Below are 24410 nucleotides of genomic sequence, written 5' to 3' on the forward strand. Positions count from 1 at the left end.
AGGCACCTGAGGTTTCATAGCCCAGGTGCCAACTGACTCTTAATTCACACATTCAGCTTACAACCAGGTGTAACTCTTTTGTAGCCCCTCTGCTTCAGATCTCAGGGAATGAAAGCCAAAGGAGTTCGCTCCTTTGAGATTTTGACCTTTCCCATGTGGGAATCCCACAGAGAAAAGCATCACAGTGCTATCATTTACTCTGCAGCTCGTTTGCTGTGGAGTCCATGAACCTTTGGCTGTGAGTCTTGAAAGCCCTGAGCACTCAGGCTGGGTGTGGGTGTTCAGCCACAGCCCCCAGTAGCAGCCCCTTCTATCTGAAACAGGCTGTGCCCCGCTGTCCCCTGCCCAGCCAGGCAAATGCCACATGCCCTGAGGTGGCACAAGTCACTGCTGACCAAATGTGGGTTTCCCAAGCATTGCCTCAAACCCCAGGTCTTTTGCAAGGCAGCAGCAGAGAGTCTTAGCTCAGACCTTAAAGAGAAGCTGGAACAGGAAAGGAAGGCATGAGATGGAAAGAGATGGGGGACATGAGATAGGATGTGAGGGGACAGGGGATATCAGAATAGGAAGGGATGGTAGAGGAGAATGGGCTGGAGGATAGGATAGGAAAGAGAATGGGATGGGACAGGAGACAGGATGAAATAGGATGGGAAGGGTGCCCAGCCTTTGGCTGCTCCTGGCCATCTCTCCCATGACCATGGGCCTTTGGCACAGGGGGGCTGTCACCTGGAATGGCTGCACTGGTAGGGGCTGGGGGCACTGAACGGGACGTGGGAAAAGGGGCACAGCCCTCACTCCCCCTCAATATTTGGGCAAGTTAAAAATTACTGAAGCACAGAAGGAGAGTAAGATCTGAAGAAGGGTGACTCAGCTTGTCAAATGACTCTGGTGGCATCAGCCAGGCTTATTAGCATTTATATGCAGAGGGAGCTTTCCTGCAATGAGGCTGCTTCCTGCATAGCAGCATCTTCCCTCCTTCTCCTCCATGTCAAAAACAAACTGATTCAGGGTTGAATTTTTTTTTTTTTTTTTTGCATTAAACATTAAAAAAAAAACAAAAACGTTTTACAGCTGGCTTTGCAAATCTTCAATTTCATCCTGGGCATGGAGGGTGAAGCCAAGACGTGGCAATGGCCTGACCTGGGTGAGCAGCAGGAGGATTTGGAGCCTGGGATGCAGGCAGACCCCACTGCATTCCCAATTCTTCTCTTGGCTCTGCATCCTCCTGCTTTCCCTCCCCACTGCCAGGCAGGAATTCACTCCAGGCAAGAGAACAGCCCTTGGAGCATCTTCACAACCTTGCAAAATCACCAGCCATTAAAATAAGGAAAGCTGGGCTGAGCAGGGATGCTGCCTCCTGTAGCCAGCTCGAGCTCTGGGCATTGCTGGAGTGGCTCAGTAAAAATCTCTGCCAGGCAGTGTGGCTGTGCCAGACCCCTGGCCTGGAGTGTGGATGTCCTTCAAGGTGGTGAGGGCTGCACTCAGCCAGGGCAGGCGGTTGTGAGAGTTGCTGGCTCCCAGCTCATGATGTCCAAGCAATTCGCTTTGCAGCTCCAGAGCCCACAGCTGCTAAATGCCCAAACGTGGGGAACCCAGGCAATCTCCAAAGAGCATCAGACTGTTTTAAAAATACTTTATTCTTTAGAAAATACAGCGTTCAGTACAGTGTGCTCTGCTCCTCCCAGCTTCAACCCCCTGACTCCGCCGAGGCAACATCTGGACGTTCACCGTCACAGCTGGAAAGCAGAGGGCAGGTTTCACCACCCCCTTTTCCATCCTCGCAGGGAGGCAGGTGGCTCTCGAGCCCTCGCTGGTACCCAGCAGCAAGGTGCTCTCCCCCCAAGCCCCAGTGCAGCCCAAATCACAGTGCCAAGCTCAGACCGTGGAGCCGACGATGGCCCTTGGTGGCTGGGGACATCCCCAGGGGCACACAGGGCTGTCATGTTCCCCCACACAAGGATTTGGAGTAGCCCAGGTGATTATTGAGACATGGGGCTGCCCCAGCCCAGAGACCCAGCTGAGAACCCAGGGGTAAGGTTGGGGCTGGGGAATGGAGATGGGGGACCAGGGCTCAGGAACCCCTCAGCTCCCTTCCTAAACAGGGACAGGGCTGAGTCAGGGCTGTAGCAGCTCCTTCTGAGGGGGAAAACCTTACTGGGGCAGTTCAAAAAGGGGAAGCAAACATCACCCAAAGGCAGAGTCACCTTTCTCCAGGTCCAGGCTGAGCTCAGGACTAAGTGGGGAACTTCCACCTCCCGCTGCCTGGCTCTCTGCAGGGAAAAACTCCCATCCCACAGGAAGCAAAGCCCACCCCACAGGGGGTCCTGCCCGCACCCTGAGGGGGTGCGGGATCGCTCCAGCCTGGGGCAGAGGGGCCGTGCACACCAAGAGTGGGACAGGGGAACAAAGTCTGGAGGCTGGGGGGGCAGGAAAGAAGCATTTTCTCTTTTCAAACAGGAATCCCCAACCCCCTTCCCTTTGCATAGAGCAGCTTTCAGGTGAGTGTGTCCTTCAGTCACCCAGGGGACACCGAAAGCAATGGCCGTGACCCTGAGGGGGACAGGAGCAAGGCTGGGGACATGGCTCTGCTGCTCCCGTCCTCCCCCCGCAGCCCCGGGGCTTGCACAAGGACAGGAGGAAAAGAACCAGGACAACCCTGAACCCTCCCCATCGCTCTGCCCCCAGGTGCAACAAGCCATCCAGATGTTTAAAAAAAGGAATGAAACAGGAAAAAAAAAAAAAAAAAAAAAAAAAAGGTAAAAAAAACCCCAAAAAAAGGCTGAGATGGAGGGAAAGATCCCCAGGTCAGCGGAGAGGGAGGCGGGAAGCGCCGCAGGATGGTGTCCGTTCACCGCCGCCCGCGGGATCTAACTGTCCTCGCCGTTCTCGCCCGGCCCCTTGATCAGCCGCTTCTGCCCCCGCTTGCCCACGGGGCCCTTGGGCTTGGCGAAGGCCTGCTTGAAGGCGTGCTGCTTGGGGTGCACCTCCTCGTACAGGAACTCCGCCGTCAGCTCCGCCCCGTCGTCGATCTCGATCTGCGCCCGGCAACGGGAAACGGGGGCTTAGCAGCTCCCTTGGGATCTGACAGCCACCTCTGGGGCACCCTACTGCCCCCCAAGCCCATCGCAGGGGCTGGACCAAGGCTGCAGCACAGCCCCCTGGCACCGTCCAGCTCCATCACCTCTGCGGGGGCTCACTCTCACCTTCTTGGCTATCTCCAAGCAAAACTCCTGCTCCACAGTGTCCAGCAACCGGCTCTTGCAGCTGGAGTAGAGCATGCGCTCCTTGATGCTGCACTTGTACCCGGGCATGGAGTAGATAAAGACTGCAAAAACAGAGCAGGGCTTGTGGCACTGCCCGGGCCCGTGGCCAGGGAGCACCAGCTGCATCCCACCCTGCTCGTGGCCTTTCCAGCCCAGAGTCCCAGGTAACATCCAGCAACAGAGGGTGAGCCATCCCATCCATCACCCCTCCCAGACCTCCCCTGGCACTCCTGCAACACCGGAGGGAAACAAAGCGCCCACCACCAAGAGCTCGGGGGCAGAACCCAGAGACCTGCCCTGCACATGGCCCCAAAGTCTCTGCCAGCACCCACCACAGACTCAAGGCTCCCTGATGCACCATCCCTGTCCCCATCCCTGCTTGCTCCCCATGCAACCAATGGTCCAGGGAAAACAGGGATTGGCACAGGCTCAAACTGGCCTTTCCCAGTGCTGAGGCTCTCACCAACAGACTCCAGGTAATCCCCCTCGTGTGAGTGCTTGTACAGGAAGAAATGGTAGCGAGCAGAGTCCTGGGGGATCCTCTTGGGCAGGTCAGTGATCTCTGTGGGGCTCGTGTGCACCAGGTCGATGGTCTCCCGCTCCAGATCCAGCTTCTGATGGACAGAGGGGACAGGGAGCAGATGGAGTGAGAGACAGCAGCAGGATGTGGGGAGTGGGGCACAGAGAAGCCATGTGAGGGACCTACCAGCTGGATGTAGTTGATTTTCTTCTGCTTGAGAGCCTGGATGGCTTGCTGGGCATCCGGCTGCAGGGGGAAGGCCAGGCCCTGCAGCGTCTGGTGCTTGCTCTCCACGCTGATCTCCGTCTTCACCTGGGGATGGAAAGCACCTCGAGCGTCAGGGCACAGTGGCAAAGGGTGGGGAAGGGGGGAACAGGAAAACCAGCTGGCTCTGCAGCTAAAGGTTTCTCATCCAAGGAGGTGTCTGACACCTGTCCCACAGGGATCACAGCATTAAACCACTGAGTCAGCCAGGCTCAGGATGGTGGTGCTTGTCACCATCCCACCACTCCAGGACGTCACCCAGGCCCAGCCATGCACCCCCACACCTCCTGCTTCACTCTCAGCAAAGACCAGCTCAAACCAAATGTTTCCCAGTGAATCCCCGGCAGGGATGCTGTGACCAGCACTGGCACATGATGATCCTCTCCGATCATCTCCACAGACTGCAGCCTGTGGGTGAGAGGGGAAGGCCAGAAATCACAGCACTCAGCTGGGCACCCCCTCCTCAGTGGGTGTAACTGCAGCAGACAGACATTCCCTCCAACGCCGGAGCTGGGGATGGAGATCACAGCTCAGAAAGATCCCAGCTGCTGCTTTCCCCACAACCCCTACGAGGCACAGGCTGCCAGCCATATCCCGAGCAAACCCCCCAGTCCGGGAGAACGAGCCCCACTTCAAAGAGGGGAGAGAAAGAGATTGCAGAGACATCAAATCGCTCCAGGTGCCTCCATCCAGCCACAGCAGGGGTCCCTGGGGGGGCTGGGGAGAAGGGCACACGCAGCAGGCACACCATACCTCCTCGGGGTCGGGGTACTCTACCAGCGATGGGCAGCAGCAACAGCCCCCCACCATCTGCCACAGAATACAGGGAGGAGGTGTCACCCCGATGGCAGAGGAGCCCTCCCACCTCAAGACCCCCTCCCAAGGAAACACTCCAGCAACACCATCCCAGGTACTCTGCAGTGAGCTTGGGTCCCTTTCCTTTAGGATCAGTTTTGGGGATTTTGGATAGAGCCCAACCTTTATGGTTTTTTTTTTTTTTTCTTTCTTCATTTCCCTCCCCCTGATAGAGAAAAGGAAGAGAAGTCAAGGCATGCCAAGAGAAACACAAGAGCTTGAGCTGACATCTCAAAACCACTCGGCAGCACCAAAGTGGGTCTCCTTAAGGCTGCCCTTTGTTACAGCAGCCCCACGCAGCACCCACACCCTGGGGAGATGATGGAGCCAGATGCCCGGAGCAGAGCATGCAGGAAAACACTGCCAGGAGAAGGAAAAATCGGGCATCAAGCGGGCAGAGCAGCCTACCATCTCAGTGCTCGAGTCCTGGGAGCAGGAATCCTGCGAGCGTGGGGAGAGGAGACACACTGTCAATGGCACAGGGAGGGGTCAGGGGAGCAGGAGGGAGGGGGACACACACGGATGTGCCGGCAGGAGGGAGCTGCACCGCCTCTGCTGGAGCTGATCCAGCCATGTGGGCAGGGAGAGCAGCAAAAAACGACACAGGAGATGCCAGGGCTGGGGAGGAGCAGGAGGGAGAGCCTGGGCACCTCCGAGCCTGGGCATGCAGGGTCTCCACCAACATCCCTGTGCAGAGCCCATCCCTGCCCCATCTCCTCCTGGCTCCCCAGTCAGGATGGCCCCAGTGCAGGGTTTGGAGGAGTTCCAGCACTTGCAGCAATAGCTTTTGGGCTATCCTTCACTAAAGAGCATAGATGGAAGGTTTATGAGGGAAAAAATACCCAGGCCTCTATCCATGCCAAGCATCCTGGAGGATGAGCAGGGTGTTGATGTGCAGCTCTCAGGAAAGGGAAATAATTACTTGGGTGGGCACCAAGTCCAGCTGACCTCGAGCTCTGCTGTCCTGCCATCCCCCAGGTGCCATCACACCACCAAGGGCCTGAGGGTGAGCACCAGGGCTTCAGGACACACACAAGTTCAGCTGGTCCCACCCTGTGGAGAGGTGCAGCACAAGGACATTACCACTGCCAGCACCTCCAGCATCCCAGCTTTCTGTCCCATAAATGCAAGAAGACCAGGAGAGTTACAGTGGCACTGTAGAGACCTTAGCTCTGACACAAAGCACACTGAAGTCCAAAAACACCAGGAGATGGAAATTTGTCCCAGCAACATCAACTCCCCCATGTACCTCTGCATTTTCTACTCCTTCCCTTTCCAGAAACATTAAAAATTGGCTGCCTGAGCACTTCCCAGAGCACAGCCTGGGAGCAGTGCATGGGACAGCTGAGCATGTGTTGCATCCCAGATTCCCAACCTTGCCAGCAGCAGGCTTACCTAGGAGGTTACTTTATCTCCTTTTCTTTAGGTTAGATTTTCTCCTCCTCTTTCCTCCCTCCTGGCATGATGCTGACCCTGCCTGAGGAGCACTTCTCTGTCTTATGGCAAATTCCTCATGGGAGGGTTCTGGTGAAGCACCACCAACACTGTGGGGCAGCTGTGAAGGACACCCCCTTACCCAGTGCAGTGGCATCCCCACCTTTGTTTCTTCTCAGTTCTCCTGCCTCCTCTCCCACCTCCAAGGCTGCCTTCCTCTGCCCCACAGGCCTGCCAATGGGATATGCCCAGCTCCCCCTCCACCCTTATTTCTGAACCTGCAACACTTCTACAAAGACTCCCCAGGTGTGGGTGTTGAGCTCAATGCCAAATTCAAAGCTGTTTCTTAGCCCACGGTCTGCTGACAACTATCAGCTCAGCAAAGCTGGCATTTTCCAGCTATTAAAAACATATATATAAATATATATATATATATATAGCAGGTGGCAAATTTCCATGAGCTCCCACCCAGCTACCAAAAAGGGGGTTAACTCACGACATCACCTCTGCCCATCCAATTCTCAAACCCCAGCCTAAAAAGCTGCTTTGCCAAAGGCTGGGCAGCTCCCTGGGGGATGTGCAAACCTGAGTCCTTCCTTGCTCAGTGTCAAAGGCCACTCTGCTGGCCCTGAAGCTGCTGCCCCGCCACCCTCACCTGCCCCTTTGGGCTGTCCTGCCCTTCCCATCCCCTCTCCACACTCTTCTGGTGGCTGGGGAGGACCCCAGGCAGCTCTGCCTGCCCACAAACACAGCCATGGTGAAGGCTGCAAGCCTGGCCAGTGCCTTGGAAGGTTGTGAGTCAACAGGGTGAGAGGGGAGGGAGGGGGGCCCAGAGCAGCTCCAGGCGAGGGGCACAGCAAAGCACTTGTGGGCTGGTGGCTTTTAAATAAACCATGTCCCTTGTGCCTCTTCTGAAATCCCGCTGGGCTGGCTGAACACGAGGGGAGGCACAGGGTCCTGGACCCTGCAGGGGCCTGGGCAGACACACAGAAGTGCTGAGGTCAGGGCTTGCCCCAGGGCCAACTCCCAGGCTGGTGCTGGCCCCCACCACTCGTTCCCACGCACTGGATCTGCTCCTCCAAACTCAACAGCCACATGCAAGCACATTCCAGGCCCCAGAGCTGTGCACAAGGGACCCTGCAAGCTGCAGGCAATGAACAAAGCTGGAAGCATCACTGTACCATGCTGTAACACCAACACAGAGACCCCTTAGCACACCCAGCACTTGGCTGCTTTCCACCTTTAAATCCACAGGCAAAAATATATTCATCTTCATCTCTTTCTTAATGTCAGTGACTCCTCCCTGTGGCCCAGGCTGACACAGGGGACGATGTACCCTTAGAATAACCCCCACCAAACCAGAGAGCAACAGCAGCACCTCTATCCAGGAGCTGCATCTCAAAAAGGCAAGGCTGGGAGGGAAGGAGAATGAGGCAGATCAATGAGCATCACATGCACCACTTACCTGGGCCATACAGCCCTGTAAGACACTGCCCAGCAGCCCCCCAAAACTACTTAATCCTGCAGCACAGGCCAGACAAGGTGATGGCAGATCACAGAAGCAGCTGAGTCAAAAGGGACCCTCAAGAATCATCAAGTCCAGGTGTCCCAAGGTACCAAACAAACCACACAGTCACCATCAGCACCTCTCTCTTCTCCAAACGTGGGCATCTCCTTGCATCCTTCCAGAACAAATTCTGCCCAGGCCCTCCAGGCTGGGAGCTGGGATAACTCCCCTAAGACCCACCTGGTGGATTCCACTCCTTGGTGGCATCTCCCAAATGTCCCTCAACTTTGCCACCTGCAGACCTGCTTTGGCAGGTGGAAATCACCCCCAGAGCTGCTTGGACAGGTAGAAACTTCCTGCCTCATCTGTGCTATTAATTAATGCCATGAGGCTGATTGGCTTCACATCTCCCACACCTCCTGATCCATCCATGAGAGGCACAGCCCCAGCACAGGCAGAAGAGAGGGATGCTCCTCTAGAGAGGAAAGCTTTCCATGCATCTAAGGGAAATTCCCCCATTCCAAAACAAAGTACTGCTTCCAAGTGGTCTCCCCACACAGTGAGCACACCCCCTTTCCTGCCTCAGTGTGCCACAGCTGTGAAACCACAGAGGCTGTGGAAAGCCAGCAGGGAACAATGGGCACTCAGCCTTGTGTGCCCCCAGCCCTACCCTGTGCCACTTCCACGTCCTTTCCAGCAACTACAGGCTAAGATCTGGGTTCCTTGGGACAGCACCCCTCGTATTTATAGACGTAAAGGAAGTGTATGGGAGAGGAGGCTGCTGCAGCCCAAAGATAAGCCTGAATATCTTCAAACTCAGCTCTGGCTTTTCCTCCAATACCCACAGGTTGGAGACCTGCCTTCAGCCCCAAACCATCTTCTGACTGTCAGCAAAATACAGTCCTGAGCTCATGTCCAACCAAGGGGAATAAAAAATAGTAGTGTAAATTCCTCTTTGTGCTACCAATTTGACTGTGAGGGTGTTCATCCACCTTGAGAAGGACAGAAATGGTTTAAACGGCGATGCACACGCGGGCAGCAGCCCTGCTGCACACCCACCTCGTTGATGCGGATCTGCTGCAGCTCCTGCTCGGCTGCGGTCAGCGGGGCGGGCGCAGAGCAGGAGGACACATGCTTCTGGTACCCGCTCAGGGACACGTCCTCCTGCAGACAGAGGCACGGGGCAGCTGTCACAGGGGGTCATCCCGGCCGTGCCCCCAGCCTTCAGCTGAGTCTCAGCAGCCCACAGAGTCTCGGGCTCCCTCCTAACCAGGAGGACCAACCTGAAGGCTCTCGGATTCCTTCAGCAAATCCCACACTCGATTTGTCTGTTCTGAGCACCCTGCCCCTCCCCAGTCACCCATGGCTGTGGCATGGGCTGCTCTGGCTGTTTCATGAGCATGGAAGTGAGAGGGAAAGGCAGAGCCCATAGCCCAGGAGCAGCAGAGGGACCTTGGGGAAGAGCAGGAATGCTCCCTGGCTTCCACCAGTACCAGAGGCCCCAGCAGGAGTGATGTCCAGGAGGCCCTGGCTGTGCAGCTCCCTCTGCCCATGGAAGAGGAGGAGAAACCTCCATGCAAGGCAGTGGATAACCCCGGTGTGGAGGCAGCTGTCACTGCTGGAGTGACACTGCCACCACCTGGCACTTCTTCTGCCATCCAGTGTAAAGCTCCACATCTTACAGCCTCCCTCCCACCTCTTCCACGCTCTCTGTCACAGACCACAGCCATGCAGGCAGGAGAAAGCAGCCCTGGCCACGCAGGGAGCAGTGTGGAGGACCAACAGCCTGCTGTTCCCTCAGCAAACACCAGCATCCCCCATCCACCACCCACACACCGAGCTCCAGGCAGGCTCTGAAGCTCAGGCCCAGGACCCACCACAGTACCTTCACTGTGCCAAACATCTCGTCCTTTATGTGCCCCCCACCAAACTCCTTCTTCACAGTGGCTCTGGTGGCAGCGTACAGCATCTTCAGCCGGACCTGCCAGGACAGGGGTGGCAGTGCTGTCACACAGGGGAACCAGAGAGGGCCCAGAGGTCACAGCCATCACCCTCCACACACCTCAGCCTCTCCTGGGAGCACCCACCGAGTTTCTAGCTCGGTCTGATTTTTAATGGCAGCATCCCTAGGTAGGGATCAGCTGGGAAAACCTACCAGCACTATTTCTGGGGCTGCAGCCTTGCCAAGAGCTGCCCACAAGCCAACAGTTTATTCCGTGCTTTGCTATCCAGTCCCTGAGCTCCAGAGCACCATTTCCCACCAGCACTTGAGTTAGAGGAGGCACAAATACCATAGACCCACTTAAAAGTGACTTTTGCCTTTGGCACTTCTATTGCACCATTCTGCAAAATGCAGGGAAGAGCTTTGGCAAGTGCTCCTGGGCACACTGTGCTTCTGCAGTAAGAGCCTCTGTGGTTTGTTGAAAGATATACATATCTAAAATATACATGATTATATATACACGTGTACATGCACACATGCACAAATATGCACATGCATATAAAATTAGATATATATCACTTGTATACATATTTTTATATATGTGACCAGTGAATGTATTTATGTGGCAGTAAATCTACCTAGCTTATAGATTACAATAAATATACAACAATTAAATACATAGGAATATATAAACACACATATACAGACAAATATGTATATAGAAGACAAGTACATGTGTTAACACATCAGCAAACTTCAGCTGATGTGCTCAACAGGATGGCATTTTCCAAGCTGTACCACTGATCTCCTCTAAACCTGCTTCCCGTCCAACCAGCCCTTTTGTGTCACTCTCCAGCAGCTGATTTTGGAGCAAGGCCTGGAGAGGGGCTGGCAGCCACTCGGCATCAGCCTCAAGCAGAGAAGGGCCAGGCTGGAGGCACATCAGTGTCAGTGCCAGCTCTTCCCAGCAATGGCCAGAGCCATGGTGGGATGTGTCCAACCTGGCCTCATGGTCCACACCACTCCCCCCTCTACATCCCAGCTTCTCCACCTCCTCACCTGGCACTGGAATGGGACAGAGACACAGTCTCAATGGATCTCTTTGTGTCCTAAAACATTCCCCATCCTCACAGCAGTCTCCATTTCTCAACCCAGGCACCAGAGCAGGGTGTGAACAGCAGGGTGTGAACGCTCCCTCTCCGCCCCAGGGCAGAGTCCCCTTGGCCAGCACCTCCTTCCCCGTCCCCCCTGCACCCCCCTGGCACATCCCTGTCCCCAGGTGGGTGCCAGGGCCTGGAGCTCACCGGGGAGCTGTCTGGGGACCAGGAGATGAAGAGCCACTCGAAGCCCTGGGCGTTCTGGCTGTCCAGGCGGTACAGGACGTAGCAGGGCTGCTGCTCGTCCAGCAAGGGCAGCACCAAGGTGTCATAGTCGGCGTCCCAGCGCCGGGACAGCTCTTTGTGGGCTCCCAGCACGAGCTGCTCTGCAAGGAGAAGACAGGAAAGGTGGTGTTAGACCAAAGCAAGCTTCATCTTGCAGGACCAGGTAGGGTAGCAGCTCACTAAGGGTTCACTTCAGCTCCAGCACCAACAATGATGCTGTACTGCAGAAGAACAAATTATTACCTCAAGTCACATGCAGGAGTGTACCTTCCCACCACTGTGGCTGCCGTGGAGGGCTGGTTTTCTGCCAGCCTCCTGTCAACCAACTCTTCTTCACCTGTGTTTCCCACCAGCAAAGTCTCCTCTTGACCACCCATGGTTTCCTTCCATTCTGCTCCCTCCTGCTCTGTAGTGCCCACCCATCCCTCCTCGCTCACAGGGGAACACAAGACCCACCCACCCCACCTGGACAAGCCCTAGGGTCACTAGAACACCTCACCAGGGACACAGAGAACCACCAACATTTTGGGTGCTGAGAAAAGTAATGGTCTCAGCAAAATCCAGGATGATGAGCCAAAGCTGCTCTCACTGGATTTCCTGTAACCTCACAGGGGTTAAAATCAGAGCTGACACCCAAAGCCCATGTCTGTGGGCAGCAGGGATATCCCACAGTGCCCAGCCTGGAGGAGGACCATGCTGCCAGGAGAGCCCCAGCCTCCTAAAGTAACCTGTGTGTTTCACACACACCTCAAGGTATTATTTTCAGCTGCTACGCAAGTGGCAGTGGGACTGGGAGCCCTGTGAGCTGGGCACTGCCAGCTGGGATTGAAACACTGGTGCAAGCATCCTACAGACATGAATCCACACCCTGGCAAGGATCAAGTCAGGCTTTGTGATGGCTGGGTGAAAAAGTGGTGGTGCTGGGGATACCAGTGTAGGCTGCTGGAAAACAGCCTGTATTTTTACTTCAATTGCAGATGCAGAAAGGTCTGGGAGGAGATTACAGGACTCAGAACAAGATGTAGGAAATTCTGGAGGTGCCATAACAGAATGTGTTGGGGCCTTTGGCAATTAGCACCTGAGGGCATGCTTGGCTGGGCACATGCCCTGCCAGGACCTCTGCCCACAGCCCCGCTGCCCACTGGGACCCTTGGCTGGGGCACAACCCTCTCCCTCCCAACCCTCGGCAGCTCCAAATCTCAGGGCAGGAAAGCTTTTAAGGAAAACAGTTGAGGAATGAAGGGTTTAGGGGGAATTTCTCACCCAGGCAGGACATTCCCTATGACAGCAGCATACCCCTCCCCTGCCCAGCACTGCCCTGGCACCTGCCACCACTACTCAATCCAGTTATTTGTGCATGGGTGGCACAAGCTTCTCATTCAGTAACAAGGACATCAGAGAAGGAGGTGCTAGAAATACTTTACCTTTTGCAAAACTACCTGTTTGGAGAAAGGGAAGCATAAAAACCTCAGTGCATTCCTACAATAAACACAAAGCTCTGTGAATGGATTTGTGCATTACAAAGAAGAAACTGCAGGAATTTCGAAGGGCCAAACCCACCGGCAGCTCGAGGGCATCTCTGAAACAACGCAAACCCTGCACAGAGCCATCAGTGCTGGGTCACCCCCGGCTATTCCCGGGCTGTGACTCAGCCGGAGCCCAGCGAGCTGCTGGCAGCCTTCAACCTTCCCCGAGCTCTTTGCAGCTCTGCTCAATCCACTCAGGGACACATTTTCCTCCTTGGGAAGTGTCAGAAAGGGGAAACTGAGAGCAGACGCCCTTCAGCAGAGTTATCCAGCCCTGGCTGTATCAGGCTCTGTTTGTCCCGGGAGCTGCTGCTGGAAAAGCAGAGCTGGGAGTGTTTCTGGCCCCTGAGGTGCCCCAGCTCTCCCTGCCTTGCCCTGAAATGCCTCTACAGGGCAGCTCTGGTGGGTGCCAACCTGCAAAACTCAGTGCACACCATCACTGTGAGTAAAGAAATGCATCCAACAGGGAAATCCAGAAAGCCAATCTTGTCCCAAATCCTGCTGACAGCGAGGAGCAGAGCATCATCTAAAAACATGCTGGAGCACAAGCTGCTCTCATGCCAGGAAAGTGCTGCTGGGTCTTGGTGCACATCCTGCTCCATCCAATCTCAGCTCTTCCCAGTAGCTCTCCAAAGGCAAAATGACCTCTCAAATTCCTCCCAAAGGGTCACTCAGCCACAATGGTGGTCTTGGAGATGCTCAGACACAGAGCATCTGACATAAGGCTCCTTGCACCATCTTCCTCTCCTTCTACTCACTGCTGCCTGCTCCAAAATGCCCCAAGACAAATTCTCCACAGGGCAAAAGGTGCTGCAAGCCATCCAGCAGAGAGGGAGGCTCCTCTCCCAGTCCTCTGCCAGGCAGGGCAGCTGGCATGTCCTCCCCAGGCAGCTCTGGACACCTCCCTTCCAGGGTGAGCACCTGTCTGTCTGGCTGTGACATCTGCCTGGCCACTCTTAGTGCCCAAGGGTCCTTCTCTGCTGAGTACCCCCAGGCTGATGTCCCCTGTGTGACAGCAGAGTGGTGGCCCTGCTGCTGACAATGGACAGATTAAAAAATCCCTTTCAGCCACAGCAGAGATGGGAAATGTTTTCCATTGGTGATAAAAAGTCTTCCTCGCTGGCATCAGCAGCCACAACCCAAAACCAGTGGCACAAGCCCTAAGCATCCCAAGCCCAGGCTTAGGGACAGGCATGGCTTATCCTAACACAAACCTGATTCCCACTTTTGGAAAGTGAAAAAAGCTGAGAGCGCAAAGTTGTTGTCAAAGATGCTCCAAAGAAACAACGTGGATGTTTCACCCCCCAACAATGGGGACCTTGCCAAGGACAAAGCCAACACTGCTGAGCCCTGCTGCAGTCCCACTGATGTGTCCCATGCATTTCCAGTCATGCTGCTCTTCTGAACAGGACGTTGTGGCCTCTCCAGAGGTCAGGTGGGCTCCTTATGACCACAGGCTCCTTACAACCACATCCACCTCGGTGTTTGCACTGGTGGCCCACCCAGGGGAGGTGGTGACAGCAGCTTGGCAGGGCAGGAATGTCCCTGCTGCTGCGTGGGAAACAAGTCATTCATATGCAACTGTATGAGGCTGAGGTGATGGAAAACCTACACCAGGGCAGCTCCCCGCCCGCTGGGACGTGCAATCAGTGCTCAGCTCTGCTCACTTGCTTGACAGATGCAGAGGCCACCCAAAGGACCCATTCCATGGGACAAACAGGGGCAAGGCTGGTGCCAGCCTGTATCCTGGGCTAGGGGCAGCCCAGGGGATGGGATGGCTCTCAGAGCGTGGCATTCCTCACAGGATGGCACTGCAGCCCTGTGCTGGGCCTGGAGCCACAGAGCACCCCCCTGCCCGGGCATCTCCTTGCCAGCTGTGGGATGACACATCCTGGGGGAAATGCCTGTGCATCACCCCCAGCAAAGGTCCCAGGGTCCCTGCTGCAGCCTGTCACAGAGATCCCATGATAAAATATGACACAGCAGCAGCAAAAGCCCCCACAGAGCACCGATCCCAGGCTGGTATTGCTCTGCTGGCAAAGTCACTGCTCCCCACTGGAGCTGGCCTGGGGCTCCAAGAGCTGCTCACCAGCACACCCAAAGTTTGGGCTTGTATTTCAGGTCTGGGTTACCACATGCCCAGAAGCCCCAGGAGCATTTTCCTTGAGGTTTACAAAAACACAAGCTGGCACCGCAGTGGTGAAGAGAAGGGAGGAGAAGAAATAGAGAACAGGCAGAGTGTAAATCAAAGCAGTTAAAAATGGGACTTACCGTCCTCAATGATGACCTTGATGAGCCGAACTGAACCATTTCGGGCTTTGGCAAAAAAGTCCCTTAATTCTGTGGTGGCTGAAAGAACCAAAAACATCGTGATCAGATTTAGCAATCAAAGCAGGTGCTGGGTCGATCAGTGACTGACCAGAAAGGGGAACAACTTGGCAGGATAGAAATTTAAAACTTAAAAAAAAATAAAAATTAAATCTCTGGCCAAAAAAAAATTATAATAAAAAATAACAATAACACAAAACCCAAAAAGTTGGGAGAGAAGTGCCGTGTCTCCCTGAGGCGTCAGAGTTAAATAGCAGCTGGGAGCACATGTGATCCAGAGAACCTGATACTTGGCCTGGGTGAACATAATCACCCAAATTTAGACGATGGCTTGGCCAGTGCGGGCAGGGAGAGCTCAAGTGACAAGTTGATTGGCTTGACAGAGCGGCAGGGCTGGCACAGCCGGGGTGGCTGGAGGATGTCCTGACAGGCTGCCACGTCCTGGGCTTGTGACACACGGCAGGATGCTGCTCCCGAGCGGCTGGGAACCAGCACAACTCCAAACTGGAGGTGCTGGTTTGAAGCTGAGCCCGTAGGGAAGGGAAAGGCAACAGCCCCAAGGTTTTGCTCTGAAGCTGGCAGGGCTTGGATTGCAGCAGGTTTTTGGGAAGCGTTTCGGGGAGCATTCCTCCTCACCCTGCTCCCTGAGCACCAGCAACAGCAACCAATCTCAGCATCCTACCAGGAGGCAGCTGGAGGCACTGAATAGAGGCTTCATCTGCCACCCTGGAAGCATCACTGCACAGAGCTCCCCGTGCCACCCAGGACACGCTCCATGTGAAGGCAAAGCCCAGGAGATGTGGCTCTGAGGGGCCAACCCCCAAACAAGGATCATCTCCTGGCCTGGCTCTCCCTAAAGCCACCCAAGCCTTTTCCTGGATGCAGCCACACAGCAAAGGGAGCCCTGTGATTTCAAAAGCTGCTGTTCTTGTTAGAAGAACTCAAGAAACTGGTGTGGCAAAGATTAGAGACATGGGCAGATGCCCCTTAACCCACACCAGGATCTGTGCCTGGAATCTGCAGCAGCAGCCCCTCCATTCCCGGTGCTTTGCTGTGCCAGCAGCAGGAAGGAGCCTGGAGCCCGAGAGCACCCACAGCTAAGGCAGCTGGCAGAGGAAGCCATCCCTTCAAGGCCATATGCAGTCCCTACAGCCCCTCCAGCGCTGGGCACCAGCCTTGGCACAGCCCCAGGAGAGCCTCGATGGTGCCCAGCACCGCACACAGGACCAGGGACCCCCGGCTGTCCCTGAGCACGGCCCCCGTGCCCCGGGCAGACCCTGGGCTGGGGCACTGCCAAACCCCCCTGCCGAGGGAGGAGGAATCCCTGGGGAGCTCCCAGGAAACTCCTGCCTGGCCCCCACAGGTGACAGCTCTGCCATGCAGCTGCCACCAGCCCAAAGCTGCCCTGATCAGAGGCTGCCTGGCTTCTCCTCCCACGGGGACAAGAGGCACAACGAGGAAGAGCTCCCAGGCTGGCTCCTGCAGGCAGCAGCTCCCACACAAGCCCAGAGATGCCATCCCGACAGGACCCTGCAGGAATGGGCACACAGACACCCCAGCAAAGGCTTGTCACTTCTTAATGGCATTTCAGGGGACAAACAGAAGGTTTGCTGGTGTAATCCCACCACATGCTGCTCCCTCCAACAGCATCAGGGCATGTAGGTCTCCCAGCTCCCAGAGCAGACATTCACCCTCTCCCAGTGCCAGCTGGGAGCTCAGCCCACTCCTGCTGTGCCCAACCAAGGATATTCTGATATTTTTAGCCCCTTTCCCTGTTGAGAGTGGCTGTTTCCTTCTGGCAGCATCTGTGGTTATTGCACACATACAAGGCAGAAGAGGAAGAGAAAAAGACATTTTATACACCCAGGAAACCTCATGCAGGAGACAAAACTCTTAATAAGCTTCAGGTTTCACCAATTCCTATTACACTTCAAAACTATGAGAGAATAACAGCACTCTTGGACGTTTCTATAGCATCAACTTCAGGGAAGAAATAGGAAAGCTCTGCAGCACTAACCAGCTTGGAAATCCCTCCAGTCTGACCCCATCCTTCCCAGAACCCAAAGGCAGGTGGGGGGTCTGGAAAATCAGGAGTCTGGACAAATGCAACCCTGTAGCCCTCTAGGGAATGCTGGCAGTGCCCTGAAGATGAACAGGCAGGACGACTGGCAGCTGAGGGGCTGACAAGTGGCAGCCAAGCACTGGGGTCTGTGTAGGTACCCAGGGGTTGAAGGGGGTGTGGAAAAGCCTGGATGCTGCCAGAGAAGCCGAGTGCACCACAGGGAATGCCTCTTCCAAGGAGGGAGACTGTTTCCAGAGGAGACAGCAGCAAAGCTTTCAAAAAAAAAAAACCTCAGAAGGGGCTTGCAAGATTTAATGCTGCTGAATTTTCTCTTAAAGCAATTTTCATTTACATAAAAAGCAGAGTGTCTCCAGCGTCCCCTTCTGCCTCTCACAACGCAGAGCCAAGAGCCAATGAGGAGGGAGAGGAATAAAGCAGGGAAGGTTTGAGCACAAGCTCAGCACTGCTTCATTACAGCACGATTACAACTTAATTGGCACAGCAGACTTGACGAGATGGTTTACGTGCCTGAAATATTAATAGAGAAGTCCACAGCCAGCTCTGGGGGAAGAGCTGGAGGACACCTCACCCTGGAGATGGTGCCTCATAGCATCCTCTGCCAGGAAGTCTCCAGGATACATCTCAAGAGCTGAAAAACCCATGTGTGAGGAAACCATAAAAACCAAGGGAGAGGGAGGAGCAACAGGGCAGAGGAGTGAAAGGGACCCACACATCCAACTCACCCTGTAGACATGGGTTCCTGGAAAATCCTGGAACAAATAATCCAGAAACAAATCCAAGGTGGGCTAGAGCCCGTGTGGATCTGCTGAGGCCAAGATGCATGAGATCCCTCATGCTTCCTCCAGCAGAGCCAGAGACCTGTGGGCATCAGGGCTCTCAGCTCAGCTTCTAAGAGTCTCCAAAAGTCAGATGCCAGCTTGGGAACACGGGGGTGGTGAACCTCCATGGACACAAAACCATGTGGGTAACTCACTCAGGGAGGATCAGAGGTGGGATCGAGCAAGGTGTCCTGGGCACCTGTGGTGGGTGCAGCTTTATCCATATTTCCATGCACACTTCTGGCAGCTGCAATAGTGCTTCCTGCAGCTCTAAGGTGTGAAGCTAGAGGAGATGCAAGTGTGCACTTGAGAAAAATTCAGCATTCTCTCAGGAGATTTGAAGAAATGGGCTGGGAAAAAAAGAAATAGGATGAAACTCAAAAGGAAGCAAAGTACCATAACTGGAGAAAGGACCAGACAGGGTAGGGTCCAGCAGCTCCAGAGGAGAAAGGTCCAGGTTAGTCACTTCACACTGCTGCAGGCAAAGTCATTTGTGAAGGCAGGAACAAGAGCATGACCATGTTATCTGGTGCTGAGAAGGCTGCAGGCACAGCACGAACAGCACACCCAGGCTCAGCATTGTGCAAGGAGCAAGGCACAGCACACACAGCACCTGTGCCAGAGGGCAAAGTGTGCAGGAGCTGCAGCTGGTCAGCCCAGGGAAGAGAAGAAAAATCATGAACAGCTTGTACTGGTTTTCCAACCAGGAACATCAAGACCCACCTTGGAGTTTGGGAAATCTCATGTTGAAGGTGCTCAAACCCTGGGAAGGACACCACGTCCCTGTCCCTGCCCTGGAAAATGGATGTTGCTGCTTTGAGGCAGTGTGAGCCCAGTGGCACCTGAGGAACCTTCTGGTCTTTATTTCTACAAGGCAGCCCTGGTGAGCACACACCCCAGCCCAAAATCACCTTCAGCCACTGAGTCCTGCAGCACCTCCCTCTCCCACCTGTTTGCAGGATGCAGATTTTTTTTCTCCCAAAAGCAGCCAGCATTTAGAAGCCTGATAACAGCATGTCCCAGGTCCCCTTGTTCCACACAGCCTCCCAGCCCAGTGTCCCCTGCCACCCATGTGGGATGGAGGGCTGAGCAGAGCCAGCTGCTGACAGCAGGGCAGCTCACGGTGTGGCAGGAGGTGATGGCTGGCCAGCAGTGGCCTTCAGGCGGCCCTGACCACACAGGCAAACTGCCAGAGGAGAACTGGAGCTGGTGGGAGGAGGGCAGGACAGTGCCTGCCCTCTGGCAGCCCTGACCAAAAGGTGCAGAGCAAAGCCTGAACTCCCCCAGCCCAGGGAGCAGCAGCGCAGCCAGACCCTTGCACCTCCTGACAGACATGAATGGTAGCCCTGTGCTGGGATGCACCCTGGATCAGTCCCCAGGAGCTTTCACTGCCAGGCTTGAAGCATCCCTCTTGTTTAAGAGAGAGATGAACTGCTGAACGATGATGCTTGTGGGTACCACCCTGCCAAACACTCTTCCCAGTCTGAGCCTTTTTCTGCTGTTTACAGCCCCAGTGAGCTCCTCTGGGCAGAGCCGGGCTGCAAGGAGCCCGGAGGGGGGAGAGGCAGTGATGGCAGCCGTAGCCACAGACACGGCCACCTCTCCCTGGGGGTGCCCGAGTGCCAGCGGAGCCACCCACACGATCCCCGGGGAGGCTCTGGGATGGGGATGGAGGCACAGCCACAGCGTCCCCTCCTCCGGCCTCTCGGCCACTTGTCAGGGCAGCAACACGTTTGTGCTGGTTGGAGCCTGCCCCGTGGCCCCACGCAGTGCCTGGATCAATAATACATAATAGATGCTCCCTGAAACAGATGCCTCTCTCAATACATCAAGTCACCTTGCCCTCCCGACGAAACCCGAGCTGCCGGCCATCAATCTTTCATTCCCCAGACATCAACTCCATGCCACTGCAAGCGGCTGCTTCCCTTTCACTGGCCGGGGCACAGCGTGCCTGGGATGCAGTGGGGAAACTCCGCCAAAAATCCAGCCACAAACCCAGGCAAAACTTGTCCAAGTTCCAGGGATGCTTGGCCAGACAGAAGTCAAGATGGTGATGAATAAAACATGGTTATACCTGCATTACCCACACTTTCCCTGCCCTGACAGCCCTGCCCAGCTCCTGGTCTGGGCATCCAGGAAAGGATACAACTGCAACAGGCACAAAATAGCTTTTGCTGCTGCTGAAATTCTTCTTTTCAGTCTATCCCAGTGTAACTCCTTTACACAGTGCCTGCTCAACTCGCTTGCAGCAGAGAGCTTTTCTGCTGATGGACACGGTTGGCCAGTTTCAGCAGTAAGAGGATTTTACTTCTCACCATGGAATAAATAAATATGTCCTTGAAGGAAATCTTTTCTGAGGAAAAAAACTACAGATGTCAGAAGAAAATAGAAAGAAGGGAGTGGGGCAGGGGGAAAAGGGAGCAAAAGAGACAAGCAAAGCTTTTCTCCCAATTTTCTATGGGGCTACACTATATTCCTGCAGGATTTCGCATGGACAGCACCTGGTCCTTAGTGCAAATCCTGCCCAGAGACTCTGAGCCACCTACCCAACACCAGACATTTACTTCTCACCTGATTTTTTCCATGTGTGCCCAGGACCTGTCTGGTCTGCAGTTTGCCACCTTGGATTGGAGTTACCTGTCCCTTCCCTTGCTCCATGGTAGGCAGCACTCACCCTGCAGGCAGCATCAGCTGGATCCTGGGACAGAGTGGTGGTGCAGCACACATGGTCCCTCCTTGCCTGCAGAAGCTGCTGGCTGCTGCTCCTTTTCCCTGCCCAGTAAAGCCACCAGCAGAATGCTGGTTTGTGCACTGGAAGGGGCAGGCCCCCAGGGACAGAGCCTGGCCACAATCTCACTGCATTTAGTCTTACTGCATGCTTTCTAAAGGATTTCCTCTATCCCACCACTGCTTCACTTCAAGGGGTTTGACATCTCATTTATCTGGTCTTCCACCGGTGCTGCCGCTCTGGCCATCCTGACGTGCCCTCCACTTGGATATGGGCCATACCCCCAGGGGGCATCAACCTCCATGGTGGCCCCAGAAAAAGAGATTGGGTCTGGCTACTCAAAAATATCCTTGCAGCAGCCCAGTGCCCTCTGTTCCCCATGGATAAAGGGGCCATGAACCATCCATCCCTTCTCCTTTGCTGATAGCACCTTGTGACATGTCTCTGGTTAGGGGGTGCCTCCAGCATTCCAAAGGTGCCCCATAAATTTGTCCATCCTGGTGCCTCAGAAGTCAGTGCTGCCTCCCAGCACAGCCAGAGGAGAGGGGTTAATGATGTGCTGGATGGCAGAGAAGGTCCTTCTTTCTTCTCACTAAAGGGACAAGAAGCTGCCTGCTTTCCACTAACACTTTTCAGACACAGTAGATCCTGGGTCCCACCTTACTCTTTTTTTACCCATCTGACAGCATTCCTGCCCATGTGCACCATGGTTATGCTTCTCCTGAAGCAAACCTTCACTCCTACCAGATGCATTCCCAAAGCAAAATCCTGGGGCAAAGTGCAGCTCAGCTGTGGATGGGAGCCAAGGTCCTCCCCTATTCCCAGATCTTACCGCCTCCCCCAGAAAGAGCAGGTACCAAACTCTATTTCTGGGTTGAAGAAACAAAATGCATTTGATTTCTCTACTTTCTAGATGAAAAAAATACCCTCTAAGAGACTTTTTCTCTCTACTCAGTGGTTTTGAAAGAGATCCCAGAAGCAACTGAAAGCAGATGACCTCCCACCAGCATCAAAGCCCTGGTTCAGCATCGCCTTCCCAAGGTTCTCAGCTCAGGCAGCAAATGCTGTTCCAATCTAATGCCACTCAGAGCAAAACAGGGACTGCAAAAACACTCAATAAATCCTCCCAGCTGTAGCTAAAAAGCAGGTTTTCAGCCCCAGGAAGCCCACAGCACCCTTTGAGAGCTTCCAATAGCCTCCCCAGCCTGGCAGTCTCCATGGCAGCCTGGTTTTCTTGCCAGCACCTTCAAGAGAGCTGCCTGAGATACCTAAAAAATAATAATTAGCCTCTTGCCCCTGCATGAAAGGCTCAGGCCTGATTGCACTCCCTGACCCCCCCAGCTCTCACTGTCAGAGCTTCCCCTCCACCTGTTTCTCCCCAAAAGCTGGGATGACGTGGGAGTACCTCCCACAGGGGCTGCTCCAGGGGTTCCCCCCACCACCACCACGTCACCCTGCCTCACACAGATCTAGCACCGTGTCAAGCAAAATCCCTTGCCAGCTTGTCTGCAACCTCCCCTGAGCCAGCTGCGGAATCTGATCATAATTCCTCTGGGAGCAGATGTCTTCCTGAAAATACAGGAGAAATGAGAATGAAGGAACAGAAAATGCTGGGCACACAGAAAGAAAACAAGGCCCCAGAAACCAGGAAGAAGTGAATAATCCCTCCTCCTAGCAAACAAGAGATCTCAGTGCCTCAGCAAAGGGGATGAAAGTAGCAGTGGTATTGCTGTTCCTCATTCTATATGGAATCTGCTCTTTGCTGAGCAAACAGAATAATTCAATCCCCTGACAGGGTGGGGCAGCCTGAAATATCCCAAACCCACCTCGGAAGGGGGGAGAGGGAGGGGTCCCTTAAAGCCTGGAGCACCCCAATTGTGCATCACAGGTGTTGGAGGGGCAGATTTGCATTCAGAGAGGAAAGAGCAGCTTCCCGGAAGAGAGACGGCGCAAGAGGGCACGGAGAGAGAACCCAGAGATGTCCGAGATGCTGTGACAGTGAGACCACCCAGCACAAGCTGTTTTCCATAACCACAGGGAGGATTTTACAGCACCCCCAGCCCAGGAATCTGCTGCCAGGACAGTCATCAGGTCCATCCCCGCATGCACCGCTGCAGCTCCTTGGGGGAAGTCAAGTCCCTTCCCCTTTCCCACTGACGGGCACGTCACATCCTACGGGCAACGGTGCCACGGTGACTCCCAGCACTGGGCACAGCTTGCCTAGCAGTGGGCAACCAAGGTCAGCGAAGGTCAGCGCTCTCAGAGACAGCCAGGTTGGCACATCTCCCTCCCTGGCAGCTGCAGGGTGCCAGGAAGGACAGCACCAGCAGCACAGGAGCAGCCAGGCATGGACAGAGAGCAACAGGCAGCAGCCTCCGGGGCACATAGTGCAGCAGGCCCTGCCTGCCCAAACCCCATGGACAGCTCTGCAGAGCAGGGCCAGCACACCCAGAGCTCAGGTGCAGCAGGGGTCCATCCTGCTCACTTTTAACTTTTTAAATTATTGTTGTATTTTTACAAAACAAGGAAGATTTAATTAGAGCATATGTTTCAGCATCTCAGGTTAAGCCAGAAGCAACCTGAACCCAAACACCATCAACAAGCACCAGCTCTCCTGAGCAAAAGCAGAAACATCTAAGCATCATTGCTGGCCACTTCTCAGTTACAGCCCCTCCAGAAGCAACTGGAGGGGAAGGATGTTCTCGACCATGCTGAAGGAACAAGGATGCTCTTGCCACGAAGGACCAGCAGACACAAATTCCCACCCCGGCACAAAGGTGCTGAGCAGAGGGAGCTGTGAGGCCAATGTCCCAGCTCCCTCCCGGGACACGCTGCGGGCTGCATTCACACCCGACCGCACAGAGCGGGGCTCCAGGGGCAGCTGCTCTCACATCCCTGCTCGAATATTGATTCGGTTACATAAATTATGCAGCACCTCTACTCCTGATTAATATTGCTAATTGAGCTGGCAAGGCGAGGGGCAGGAGGGAAATACCGTGAGGACACACAGTCAGTCATGCACCAAGCACACAGAGAAACGCAGAAGCCGCCGTGTCGGGGTGCTGGCGGGGTCCTGTGGGGAGCGGGTGGAGAAATCGGGAAGCAGAAATTCACTCGGGCTCTCCGCAGCTCCCCTGGGCTGGGGAGCAGCTGAAGCCGAGCATCCCCGTAGGCAAGGGAGCGGTGGCCGGGGCTGCGGCCAGGCAGACGAGCGTGACACATCTGTCCGAGCACGACACATCTGTCCGAGCACGACACATCTGTCCGAGCACGTCGCGGCGGGTGCTGAGCATCAGCCCAGACAAAGGATGCGGAAGAGCCCCGCACCGGCGGCACCCCGGGGCCGAACCCCTTCCCGCACCTCCCCTCGGCACCCAAACGCTCCGAGCCTCAGCGACCCCCTCCCCCGCTAATCGCCGGCTCTTTCGGGAAGCTTCAGCTTATCGCCCCCATCGCCGCTCTGTCGGGTTCGGCGGGGCCGGGGATGCGCGGGGCGCGGCCGCGGGGTGCCGGTGGCGGGGGGCGCAGCGGGGCAGCCCGGCCCGGGGCGGGGGCCGAGCGGCGGGGCAGCCCCCGGGGTGGGGCGGGGGGACACGAGCGCTCGGCGGGCGCCGCTCACCGTGGATGCCGGTCTGGTGAGTCATGGCTCCGCTCGGCGCCGCTCCGCTCGGCTCCGCTCCGCCGCGTCCCGGGCAGGAAACGGCTGGGCAGGCAGCACCGCCCGTTCCGGAGCGCGGGGCCGCTCCGCTCCGCGCCGCCC

General features: G+C 55.4%; 1 protein-coding gene across 2 annotated transcripts; it reads right to left on the reverse strand.

Annotated features, from left to right (window-relative positions):
• Window positions 1–1618: 1618 nt before the first annotated feature.
• Window positions 1619–24402, reverse strand: TWF2 (twinfilin actin binding protein 2). Of its 2 annotated transcripts, none has more exons than XM_021533633.3 (9): window positions 24270–24402; window positions 14965–15042; window positions 11090–11263; window positions 9729–9824; window positions 8903–9007; window positions 3970–4095; window positions 3727–3877; window positions 3204–3325; window positions 1619–3035 (listed from the first exon to the last, which is right to left on the reverse strand). In XM_021533633.3, the coding sequence occupies exons 2-9, from the start codon at window positions 15001–15003 to the stop codon at window positions 2868–2870; spliced, it is 981 nt and encodes a 326-aa protein (XP_021389308.1). In that variant the 5' UTR covers window positions 15004–15042; window positions 24270–24402; the 3' UTR covers window positions 1619–2867. The 2 variants fall into 2 exon arrangements, with proteins under 2 accessions (XP_021389308.1, XP_021389318.1); XM_021533643.3 differs by having other exon boundaries at window positions 11090–11268; window positions 24270–24397.
• Window positions 24403–24410: the final 8 nt, after the last annotated feature.

Source organism: Lonchura striata, chromosome 12, assembly GCF_046129695.1.
Source record: "Lonchura striata isolate bLonStr1 chromosome 12, bLonStr1.mat, whole genome shotgun sequence".
Lineage (NCBI taxonomy): Eukaryota > Metazoa > Chordata > Aves > Passeriformes > Estrildidae > Lonchura > Lonchura striata.

Coding starts and splice junctions, on each gene's coding strand:
- TWF2 (XM_021533643.3), bottom strand. CDS start 24,294: ATGACTCACCAGACCGGCATCCACG. Junction 15,043..24,269: donor TCACCAGACCGGCATCCACG/GTGAGCGGCGCC, acceptor TGGTTCTTTCAG/CCACCACAGAATTAAGGGAC. Junction 3,326..3,726: donor GGATTACCTGGAGTCTGTTG/GTGAGAGCCTCA, acceptor CTGTTTTTGCAG/TCTTTATCTACTCCATGCCC.